General features: G+C 44.8%; 1 protein-coding gene across 2 annotated transcripts in view; it reads right to left on the reverse strand.

Annotated features, from left to right (window-relative positions):
* Positions 1-12,219, reverse strand: part of HYDIN (HYDIN axonemal central pair apparatus protein) — a 293,633-nt gene that overhangs the window by 208,702 nt on the left and 72,712 nt on the right. For both annotated transcript variants that reach the window (XM_067546885.1, XM_067546884.1), the window contains exon 9: positions 2,562-2,661. In XM_067546885.1, the coding sequence (XP_067402986.1) occupies positions 2,562-2,661 (100 nt within the window). The remainder of the gene's footprint in view (positions 1-2,561; positions 2,662-12,219) is intronic.

Genomic DNA, 12,219 nt, shown 5'->3' on the forward strand with positions numbered 1-12,219 from the left:
CTCTAATCTTAACCTGGAGACTCTCAACAGGTTTTTCTCCAGTTTCATACTGGAGCTCAGTGCAATCGTACTGCTCTCTTATGTACAGTGCAACTCTTCCACTTTTTCTCCCCTGCCTGTCCTTCATGAACAGTTTATATCCATCCATGACAGTGCTCCAGTCGTGTGAGTTACCCCACCAAGTCTTGGTTATTCCAATCACATCATCGTTCCTTGACTGTGCCAGGACTTCCAATTCCTCCTGCTTGTTTCCCAGGCTTCTTGCCTCCTTCAAGGGGTGCTAAAATAGGGCTTTACAATGGAAGCTGGATGCAATCTTAACTATGAAAAGGCCACTTCCTTTCCTTAATATCTCCTGACTTACCTCACAGAGTACAGAACCCTGATATGTGCTGTGTTGAGCTAATGGAAAAGTGGAAGAAATCTCTGCATATACTCAGTCAAATCTGAAAGTAAATTTTAATTGGAATATTCTCATCCATTCCATGGTTGCCTTTTACAAATACTCAAAAGCTTAAGTTTTACTAGTGGGTATATCTAGAAAAGCTTATTCTAAACTCAAATATTTGTCAAAAGCGAATTTCAAATGGCCTTTCTCCTTAACTGTCAACTTTGCAAGCTATGCTGCATTGGCTAGTTATGCAATCATCTGATCCAAACACAGAAACCATCCTGAATAATGAGCCAAGGCCTCTGTGCAAGTGGACCGATGCAGAGCCTCACTTGTGTGGGGCCAGGGATTTGCCTGCATAGTTCTTCTGCAAGATGAGGGTCTAATGCAGCAAGAATTGCAAAATGAGCTCCTTGCAAGGAACCTGTGAATTATTCACTGAGGAAATTTGTGAACTAGAATAATAAGCAAAATTAAATTAATAATTGATTAAAGATTATTATTTGCATTAATAGCTGGAGATCTCAGGCAAGATCGGAACCACTGTGACCGTCTGTGCCCTGAAGATCTTATAGCCTACATAGTTAAGACAAAGGAAGTCTGAGGCACAGAAAGATTAAGTGACTTGCCTGAGGTCACACAGGGAGGCTGTGGAAGAACAAGAAACAAAGATCTCCCAAGTCCCAATCTAGTGCCTTAACCACAAGACCATCCTCTTAATCACTGCAATTATTTGTGGAGTTCTAGTTCTGCTATTACTGTCAGTCTAGGTGGATGGATTTCCCCGTGCCTGTAGACAGCTTGCATGCATGCAGCATCTTTCCTTCTTTCTCCCTTCCCTCTTCAATCTGTCCCTTTATTAAAGTTCCACCCAGCTGAGCGCCATATTTCATTCCAGATGTCAGCAAAGAAAAAGCCTGCTCTCTGGGCAGCATGCTGGGGGACTCCGCTACAAAGCTGAGTAATACTCCACTTGTGTTAGACCTTGAAGCCCTGGCTAAGGAGCAGAATGTCAAAGGTGGGATTCCTGGGCAAGGGCTTTTCAAAGAAATCCTTTCCTTCAGTAGGGCTGAGGAAGGAAGGCCAACCCTTGCAGCTGGTGGGCGAGGCAGCTTGTTAACAGAAGCCCTCTGTAATACTGGAGGTGGTGTTTTCCAAGTAAACCCTATGTAATTACTATGTAAATAAAAAGTACTTGCGTGACATTTGTATCCTTTAGCTTAATGCCGTATGGAAGACAAGAAATGATTGTTGCACAGACCACAAATTATATTACCCTGCTCAAGGGGAGTTTGGCTGCCAACAGATCAATGGCCTGATGTTCCCCCCTATCTCAGAAACCCACAGGCGGGGACATACTCCACTAGGAAACCCACAATATTCTACCGAGACACCCACAGCTGCCAGCTGTCGAGAAGTGCCTTACAGAGTTCCAGGGTCGCTTCACGCTGGTTTCAGACAGCAGAGCTTAATGACTGTCTCCACAAGGGGCAGAAGGCAGGGACAGTGAATCATTTGCTTCTAGCAGAAGATGCTTCTAGACCAGTGTCAGCTGAGATGTGCCTACTGTCACAAAGGGAGCAGGACACAGGCTGCTCTCAGCTTCAAATGCTGGGTAGCCTCCACTCGCTGGGCATTGCATTCAGATCCCAGGGGGCAGCATGCGTCTAGACTCACTTTTCCTCCCCTCCACCCACATGTAGGGAGAGAAGCATTTGGTTTACAGGACTTGGTCTTGCTAGAATTGACACTGCCAATCCATTCCGTAAAGCTCTGCGGCATTGCCCAGGGAGAGGGGCTGTAGCTTGGCTGCGTGACAACAGATGTTAGGACATGTTCTGCCACCCATGAACTCATGCCATGTCCTAGAAATGAGCCACAGTCCAGGCAATAATTGGGAGCCCCAGGCCAAGCTTGTAACTATCTTCACATTTGAGAGTAAAAGCTACTCTATTATGTGGTCCATATACTACAATAACAGACCTTTCCTTTGACCTAGATGATCTCAGTGTATTTAGTGACGTCCAGACGCTGCATCCTGAAGCCTTGCCTCTGGGGCTGCTGAGCCCCACCAGAAAAGCCTCACACCATCGCTAGTGTCAGCTATCCCACGACATGAAAACCAAACACGCCAATATGCCCTTCTTACTGTGCAGGTGGAAATGCTGACCTGAGATGTCACAGTAGATGGTTCTGTGATAGACTCTGGCTTCTCGGGGCTTAAAGATCACATTAATTTCAGCTGTAGAATTTGGCCAAACATCTCCCTCCTAAAATAAAAAATAAGGAAAAAAAAGCTATTAGCTTGAAGGAAGATATTAAAAGTAAAAATAGTTTAAAACATTAAATTCAACATTTTAAGCCACAATCTTTACTTTTGTGGTAAAAAAAACTGTACTCAAAGTCAGGTATAGATGCAAAATTTGCATGCACAAATCCAGAAGATAGTTGAGGCCAGCTAAAGATGTTGTTCGCCATGCCTTACCTCTAATTTTGCATTTTGGCTATGATCCTCGGCTATCGGTGGGAATGACTCAGCAATCTAATTGGCATTTTCCAACTCTAGCTACTACGATTCTAATTTAAGAGTCAGTCATACAAGGTTCTGCATATGGGAGTTGAGGGTGCTCAGCATGCTGCAGGAATGAGCCATTAATGTCTCAGAATAACAGTATCAACAAAAATGTCACACTAGTAATGGCCGCTCATATCTTGCAAACGGCTGTTTGTGTATTTGCCAGTATAAATGTATGCAACTCTGAAGCCTGCAATAAATTCTCTGAAGACTGAAAATGTCCTTTTACAGAGAGAGTGAGAACTGAAATATTTTTCTACCAGCAAACTAAGGGATTAATCTTGGCTAGGGCCAGGTGTCCTTAAACACCACAAGGCCCCAAACATGATTGCAGCCTCCAGTACTCCTGCAATATAAATATTAAATAATCATCATAACTCCCTTGATTTCAATGGGAGCTGAGTCCTCAGCCTCTCACAGGACTTTCCCTGCAGAAATTGAAGAAATACAACCTGTGGACTTAGTAGGCTGCAGGTTCAAGCAACCCCTGTGCATACCCTGCTTCTTGCTCAGCTAGAAGTGAACAGGTCTGGCAGAGTAAAGAACAGGCCATGGATAGAGAAATTTCAAATGCAGATACACAAATTGAAAAAAAAAGAGGAAAAATTGAAGACATGAAGCTATTTGGATTTACTAATAAATCTACTGTACATATAACTGCCTTATTAATAGCACTTCATGGTGTAGGTTCTATCCAACAAATAAGGTGGATAGCATGACTATTATTATATTCCGATACCACTGCCTGATTAAGCATATTAAAGAAATTTAAACCATAGAGACAAAAGGTGGGTGAGGTAATATATTTTATTAGACCAACTTCTGTTGGTGAGAGAGACAAGTTTTTGAGCTTTATAGAGTTCTTCTTCAGATTTGAGAACCTTAGTATCACAGAGCGTCACAGCTAAAGACAAGGTGGAACAGACTGTTTAGCATAGGTTGTTAACACATGTTTCAAGGAACCATTCAAGGGGAAGTGGCCAATTAAGACTCCTCCAGTCCCAGGAGCAAAGGAAGTATGTGTTTGTGGGAAGCAGCTAGGGGGCTTGTTAGGGGATCATAAATTGTTATAATAAACTATAAATCCAGTGTCTCTATTTAATCCATGATTTTTAGTGTCTAGCAAAGTTATGAATAAAAAAGCTCTGTGTGTAAGCTTGAAAGCTTGTCTCTCTTACTAACAGAACTTGGTCCAATAAAAGATATTACCTCATCCACTTTGTCGCTAATATCCTGGGACCGATACGGGTACAACAACACTGCATGCTACTTCTAAGCCACAGACTACATCTCATTCCATTTTAGAGCCATTCGGCCCAATTTTGATCTCACTCCAATTCAACAATTTCCAAGGAGTTACCTTGGTGCCTTGGAGTTACCTTGGTAGGGAAGTAGAAGTGGGTGGCAACCTGGGCAGCAGTGACCATGAGTAGAGACCTCACTTAGCGTGACAGAGCGGGTGTATACCAATTTCTTCAATAAATTGATGGACAAATGTAAATGAGCTTGCAGGGCGTAGTGTACAGCACTGAACCCTGCAAGACGGCAGTTCCTGGGGTTTCATCTGGAACTGGGGGTGTTTGCTGGTAGTCTATCCCATGAGTGGCTGGCCAGAAATGCTCCTTCACTAGGTCAGGGACAGATTACTCGCAGGAGGCTGGATGTGGGCTGACCCAGGAGTGGGTGGTTCACACAGCAAAGCGGGGTAAATCGGGCCCAGGACTGAGGAACTGGGGTGACAAAGCTACATACCAGTCCAGATTGCAGGGCGGGAACATCATAGGTGGTAAAGCACCGGAATGGGTTGCTGAGGGAGGTGGTGGAATCTCCATCTGTAGAGGTTTTTAAGGTCCGGTTTGACAAAGTCCTGGCCGGGATGATTTTGTTGGGGTTGGCCCTGTTTTGAGCAGGGGGTTGGACTAGATGACCTCCTGAGGTTCCTTCCAATCCTAATCCTCTATGATTCTAAGGTTTCCTTCCAGATGGCAAAGGGTTAACCGCAGCTCACCAGGGTACATCATCATAGCGTCAGCCCAATGAGTCCAAATCAAGCTCAATTCAGAGTCTATTCATGTCTGTGCAGTTCAGGCACGGAGTGAAGGTCCAGGCAGTGTGCTTTCCTCTCTGGACCCAGGGCTCTGCCGTAACCCAAACACTACTCTCAAGGCCCTGCTCTCTTTGGGAGCCCCAGCTCTCAGCCTCGCTTTCCAGCAATGACAACTCACTTCAGGGCAGGCATTTTGCCTCCCCTTCAAGGGAGTGTAGGTGGGGTATATTCAGGCCAACCCAATGAAGTCTAAAAACATCTGAAAAGCCGGAGCTGTGCCCAGGAAACGCAGTTCCTTAGACCTACCACCCCAAATCTGGCAACGTCCTAGTCAACTCCACGCTAGATGCTGCGCAGCAGCAAATACATCCATCCCAGAGGAACACATAGGCCTTTCCAGTGCACATCAAAACCTTCTGCTCAGTGTGTTACCATAAACACACCATCCAGGCACGGTCTCTCTTACACTGATTTTAATGGGGTTCTTTCTAATGTACATTCAGGTGAAATCTGGATCAGTCTTGGGACATTTAGGGCCCAATCCTGCTTCCATTCAAGGCAATGGAAAATCTCCCTGTAGCTTGAATGGGGCAGGATCAGACTCTTAGATTGACTCTCTAACAAAGGGTCTTTTTGCTGTCTATTTAGTCTGGATTGCGAGCCAGTCGAATTGAATGGTCTGTTTATCTGTTTCAGTCTCAAACATATTGGCTCTAAATCCCACTCTCCTCAAACTGGCTTGCTCATTACTCAGAGGCTGACAGACGTAATAGATCTCATGTTAACGGAAGCAAATGCAATGAAACTCATAAGCAAAAATAAATGCATACAGAAAAGAGAAAGAATTAAAAAGTACAGGTGCCCTGATGAATGCATATCTTCTAATAGCAGTGTGGCTTTCTAGCAGAGTGGGTTTAGCTGACTTTGGGATTTGATGAACTCCAAGGCCAGCATATCTGTGACACAGTTATGATCGACACTGTGCTCTTACCCTGCTGTTTCTGATCTCAGTAACGGCACTGATAGAGAGACAGGCTCAACATGACACATAGATCTAGGCATGGGAGGCAGGGCCAAGAGCTAGGGACAGACATGGCAAATAGGCCAGAGTCAGCAGATGTTCTCAGGACACAACTCAATGTCAGAGCTGGGAGTCTCTCTTTCTAGCCTATGGTACTTCTCGGGCCCCATTACCATAGTATCTGAGCACCTCACAATCTTTCCTTGATTTGTCCTCACAACCCCCTTTGATGGGGACCATGAGGCATAGAAAAACTAAGGGACAGATTTTTAAAGAGACTTAGGCACCTGCATAACTCAACTCAATGGAAGTTAGGCACCTAAATGTTGTTATGAGCTGGACTAAACCTTGTTATGGGTTGAGTTAAAACCCCAGTGAGCTTGATGGGTGTGAATTTACCCGTCAATTAATATAACTGTAAGCATAAGCCACCCCCAGAGACAAAAAGAGGTGTGTGCACTCACCCTGGAGCTCTTGGCTGAGAATTGTTTGGGTAGGAGGGTGTGTGTGAGGGAAGAGAGGACACACAGAAACTGAGGACAAGACCAGAGAGAAAGGGACAGGAAGAAAGCCAGTGTGAGCACAATGTGACCCCAGAGAAAACTAGAGAGAACTTTTGGGTTTCCAGTTGGCTAAAGAGGATTGGGGGCTGTAAACTAACAAACTGCTTCTTTTGTTCTTGTGCCTGTCAGAGACACAGAACTTGGAACATTCCTAGTAAATAAACAACACCGCATCAAAGAGAATACCAGACTCCGTCAATTTATGCTCTCAACTGGAATATTCCCAGGGTCCCAAACTTTAACTAGCAATTTGGATTGAAAAGGGATAATGATACCTTTAAAATCTGACTGTAGGTAACTTCCCCAGGGTCACATGGGGAGTCAGTGGAATCCAGGGGTCCTGGTTTGTAGTCCCATTAAACCAGATACCCTCCTTGCTCTAGAAACAGATGGTACTCCAGCTATCTGAATAGCAGGGAAATAGGGTGAGTTCCAGGTGATGAGTGGACAGACAGCCTGCTGGGTTTTCTGAACATAGGCTGGACCTGGCTAGGAGGAAAGGTGAAGGAGGAGGGTGTGGCCAGATGGACCAGTTTGCGGGGAGTCTCCTGGTATCATATTCATTTCCAGGTCTCGTGGCTGACCACACTGATTTTTTTTTGGCCTGCTGTGATGGAAAAGCAGACAGGGGAAGGAAATATATAGGAAAGAGAGGGGGTGGGCATGGGAGGAAGCGAACATATCACCTGACACTCCCAAAGAAAACATTTGCTTAAGAGTGAAGGTTGAAATTGTGTTTCCAGGGAGTCCAGCTAACACTCTCAAATAATATTATGCGTCCTTTACAGAAATGCTACACCTAGTAAAAACCCCAAACTGTCAAATGCCAGAAAATGACCGGCTGGCTCCCCACTGCCATATAATCCTTTGTCACTCACTATCACCCCACCAAAATGTAACTTCAAGGCTGCTGCTCTCCAGCATGCCAGGCTTTGACCTATTTCCCTGTTCTGTTCACATCCTTTTAACGATCCCTGACATCCTTGCTATTTTGTACCATCTACAGCTTGTCCTGCCTTCCAAATCCCTTACGTACAAATTCAAATGAGTTCTAACCCCCGCCAATGCAAGGCCTCACTCCTTCCTTCCATTCAAGAGGACTCATTTCCATACACAACCGCCATCTGCAGCCATCCCAACGGCCAATTTGTAATCCAGATTATCAGTGCCTGTCTTCTTAGCTTTGTCTACAAGATTCCTATGTGACATTTTATCAAAGGCTTTACAGAAATCCAGACAGATGATGATGACTGCTTTTCCATTACCTATTTCCTTCATCCACCTTTCACAAAAGTCAATCAGATTTAGCTTTCTATAAATCAACACTGATGTTTGCCTGGTAACTCATTTCCAGCTAAACCACCCTACCATGTTACCCCTGATGATTGATTTAAGTATCTTACTTGGAACAGAGATCAAGTCAATTAATCTACAGTTACCAGCATCACACCTGCTGCTCTTTTCTTAAATCTAGCTTTATATCAGCCTCCCTCAATGCTCTTTGTTCTCTGCCTCTGCTCTGTGACAACTTCAATATCCATGAGCTTGTGTCTGAAAGTTCCTCCCCTTCACTCCCATAATATCCTTGGGTGAATCCCTTCTGCTTGTGGTGACTCTGGAATCCATCTGTGTCACGGTGTGCTGATGGGATAGTTCCTCTGGATTTCCATCAGTGCTATTTGCCCTAGTGCACTTCAGTTCTCCACAATTTTTCTTCCATTGTGAATAGACTTGCAAAGCATAGGTCGTATGGATTGAACTGGAATTGCACCAGGGATGGACTTGGCCCTATGCATTTAGCAACTCTTTTATTTCCTTTCCCTCAATTATGGCGTCTGAACCAATCTCCAAGAGATTGACAGCATTTTGTAAGACTCTGCCCTGAAATCCATACAGCTTGGCAAAAATAGTGCTGGGCCATCGCAAGTTAGATGATTGGAGGGAATATTTGGATTCCAGGTGGAGCACCAGGGGCAGTAAAGAATGTTGCATGGCTTCTCATTCAGTCCAGTCAGTTCAAGGTAACATTTCCAGGAAGCTTCTGGAATTCATGCTCCAAAAAAGGAGATGCACCCACCAAGTGACTGGCTAGGAAGTCATGACCTTTCCTTTTGAATGCAGACCTTGCCACTTTTAGCCATGCTTTTGCTATCCCAGGATTAGACTAATGCAATGCACTCTACCTAGGGCTGCACCACAAAGTTATTTGGAGACTGACGCTGCTGTAGGAATGCACGGGCATGCTTACTGGGCAAAGCAGTGCATTAAATGTATATGACACCGCTTCTCTGGACTCTGCTCTGGTTGTTCATTAGTCTCCATGTGGAGTTTAAGGTGCGGGTTATAACCTATAAACCTCAAGGATATGTCTACACTGCAACTGGGCCCGTGCCTCACAGCCCAAGTAGATAAACCCATGTGAACTCCACTTGCATTAGCACACTAAAAATAGCTTCATGAACATTGCAACATAAATGGCAGCATGAGCAAGCCCACCCAACCCCTCGGTCTGAACTCGGGTGGCTAGCCCAGCCACAACCTCTACACTACCATTTTTAGCACTCTACCTCAAGCTGAGCTTGCATGGGTCTGTGTAGCCAGCTCCCAGTGGTAGTGAAAACATACTCTAAATGGCCTGGAACCAACCAGCCTGGGGGGCCACTCTCTCATCCAGATTGTACTGCCACGGCGGCTGTCATCTGGGCATCCAGCTGTATCCCCCTCACTAGAGAGGAAAGCGGGTGCCAGGCAGGGCGTTCTTGGAGAGGGCTTTGCTGTCTGCAGCTTGCGCCCCTCTTGGTCCAGAACAGCCTGTGTTTGGTGACCTTCTGGCTACGCTGCTACCTGTCTGAGTGGGTTTGGGGAGAGGGCTGAGGGCTCGCTGCCCAGAATGATAACGGGTGGAAATGAATCTGTAGAGTCTGGCTGGCTGGACTCCTGGTGGACTGATTATTTCAGTGCTGCCAGGATCTCACTGCCTTGTACTAAGCAATGTGTTAGGGTGCCTCGATCCTTGGATAGGTGCCTTTTTATCCTTTTAAATAACCATATAAAATGTAGGCACATCATGCACATGCCTCGTTTAGGTGTGTTTACTTGGTGCACTTCATACAGCCACACAGTGACCCTTCAAATTACTGACAGAGGACATCCCCACAAAATCCGAGGTGCTGATAGAACTTAAGGAACAATTAGATGAGGTTTTTCTCACACACCAGAGGAACTATACCTTCAGATAGACTACATTTCTGTAAAAAAGTGGGAGAACAGGAACCGCTGGTTAAAAGACTAAACTTCACTACACACGCCTTGAGGCTAGCTGCTACAGGCACCTTTGCCTCACAACACTTTTAGAAGAGGGGGGTCCTCTACAGGATGATACTTGAACTGAAGTGTGGAAAGTTACAGGGGACACCTACACCTAAAGAAATAACAGACAGAAAACTGCAAGCATGATATTTTAGTGCATATGGCTTAATGGCAGTCGGAAACAAGATCCAAATGCCACATGGTATAAAACGCAAAACGGTGTTGTGTCATGAAACAGCACAAAAAGAGGTGCCACTGCTGTTACCTGGCTTTGTTACATGATGGTGTAAAGCACTGCAATACAAAATTGATGAAGACATGTATTCTAAGCAATACTTAGCACATATAGCATTCTTCATGTCCAAAGCACTCTACAGACGTTATGGGCCACATACCCAAAAGTGGTCTTTACAGTCAAGTGCTTCGCTTTAGACATGTAGGGCTTGATTTTCAGCAATGCCAAGCACCCAGAACTCTAACTAAAACCAGTGGGTCCTGTCAGCTCCGAAAATCAAAACTTAGGTTGTCTAAAGTTAAGCACCCCAAAACTGAAGCATCTCTTTGCCTTGCTCTACTACAAAAATGGCAGGACTATTACAACCTGGAAATCCTGGAAAGGAAGATTTCCAGAGGATCAGCATTAATCAGGGAGGCAATGACAAAACAGTGGTGACTTGTCAAGGACAGTGCAATGGTAGCAAATCCCTGTCCTCCTTGGTTTTCATTTCCAAGGAGTCAGCTCCCTTGTGTTCCCAATGTGAGTCACAGCTAATGGCACAGTATGCTGCAAAAAAAAAATAAAAAAATCTGCAGCAAAAAGTGAGATCATTGTCCTTTACTAGCCACCTGGGCTTCTAGCACAGCTGTCGCTGCTGACATATCACATCTATTTGCAAAAATAAATTAAACCCAAATGCAAGATGCATTTGGAAAGCCAGAGTTGCATAACAGAATTTTTCTCGCAGGCTTGGAATGCTGCTCAAAATGTTTATTATTCACATGGTCATTAAGATATTTTTGGTCTTTTCTCCTTTTTATTGCCAGTCAAGTTAACTCTGTATCAATCAATATTTTCTATGGTCATTTCTCTAAACACAACACCACCTGCAAATAAGGGCAGAGGTGCTGACCTCATCCAATGAGCCACACACACAGCTTCAGCAGATGCTTTTACAGCCAAAGTCCTGCCTCCCTTTAGGAAGAGGCTACATTTAGTCAAGATCTGGATGCTTTCCTCAATGCAAAGCCTAACCCAATAGCACCAGAACTGAGGAGGAGAGAGATGCAGAGGGGGGATTTTAATTGACAAAGAATCGGAAAAACAAAGAGAAAGAGGATGAGAGTGCAAAAAATCTGGGACTAGATGAGCAAAATCCCAATATTTAGATAGGCTACGAAAAATGAATCCGAGAAAATGGGAAGGTGCAGAGTAAGAAGGGAAGAAAAATGACAGGACTGGTTTGTACAATAGAGAAATAGCTGCTGCAAATCATTTAGATATCATGTAATCAATGGACTTAGTGAGTAGGATGTTACATTTAGAGTATATCTAGAGGCACTACATGTTCAGCTACAGTGAAAGGCTCCAGCACCGGGTGTGGGAGCTGCCAGAGCCTTTCCCCGCTGCCTCTCCCTTGCCGGAGCCTTTCACTGCAGCAGGGAAAGGCTCCAGGAGTGGGGAGGCAGCAGGCCATGACACTGCTAAAAATAGCAATAGACATGGGAGACACTGCTTGGGCATGTACCCAACCCATGTAGGGTATACACACTGGGGGTTCAGGCATGGAGGGCACTCTACTGTTCTCTACTCATCTAAGCCATGCTTCCCCATCTACACTGCTATTTATACAACGCAGTATCTGTACTCTACATGCTGCCGTCAGTGTACATGCACCTGCAATCATTTCCTGCACAGTGCTTATGGGTAAAATTTTCAAAAGCACCTAAGTGCCATTTTCAGAAGTGACTTAAGCACTTGGAAGCCTAAGTCTCACTGACGTCCAATGAGAATTAAGGCCCAGATGCATGAAGGTATTTAGGTTCCTAACTTCCATTGAAATCAGTAAAAGTTAGGCCTAAACACCTTTGAGGATCTAGGCCTAGATTGCTTTTGTATATTTCCCATTAGTGGTTACAGCAGTCCTATTCTAGATGTTGCACTGGCCTGCTGTGTGACCAATATAACCTCTCAACTGCACAGCACCTACTTTCAATTACAGCAGTGTACATCTGGAGTAGCTCCATGGTCATCAGCAGCATCATTCCAGACAAACAATGGAGTAACTGAGAGTAGTATTTGAGCCCTTTACTCAG

The sequence above is a fragment of the Emydura macquarii genome, unplaced genomic scaffold (assembly GCF_026122565.2).
Source record: "Emydura macquarii macquarii isolate MOO-44397 ecotype Brisbane River unplaced genomic scaffold, CSIRO-AGI_Emac_v2 contig_1170, whole genome shotgun sequence".
Lineage (NCBI taxonomy): Eukaryota > Metazoa > Chordata > Testudines > Chelidae > Emydura > Emydura macquarii.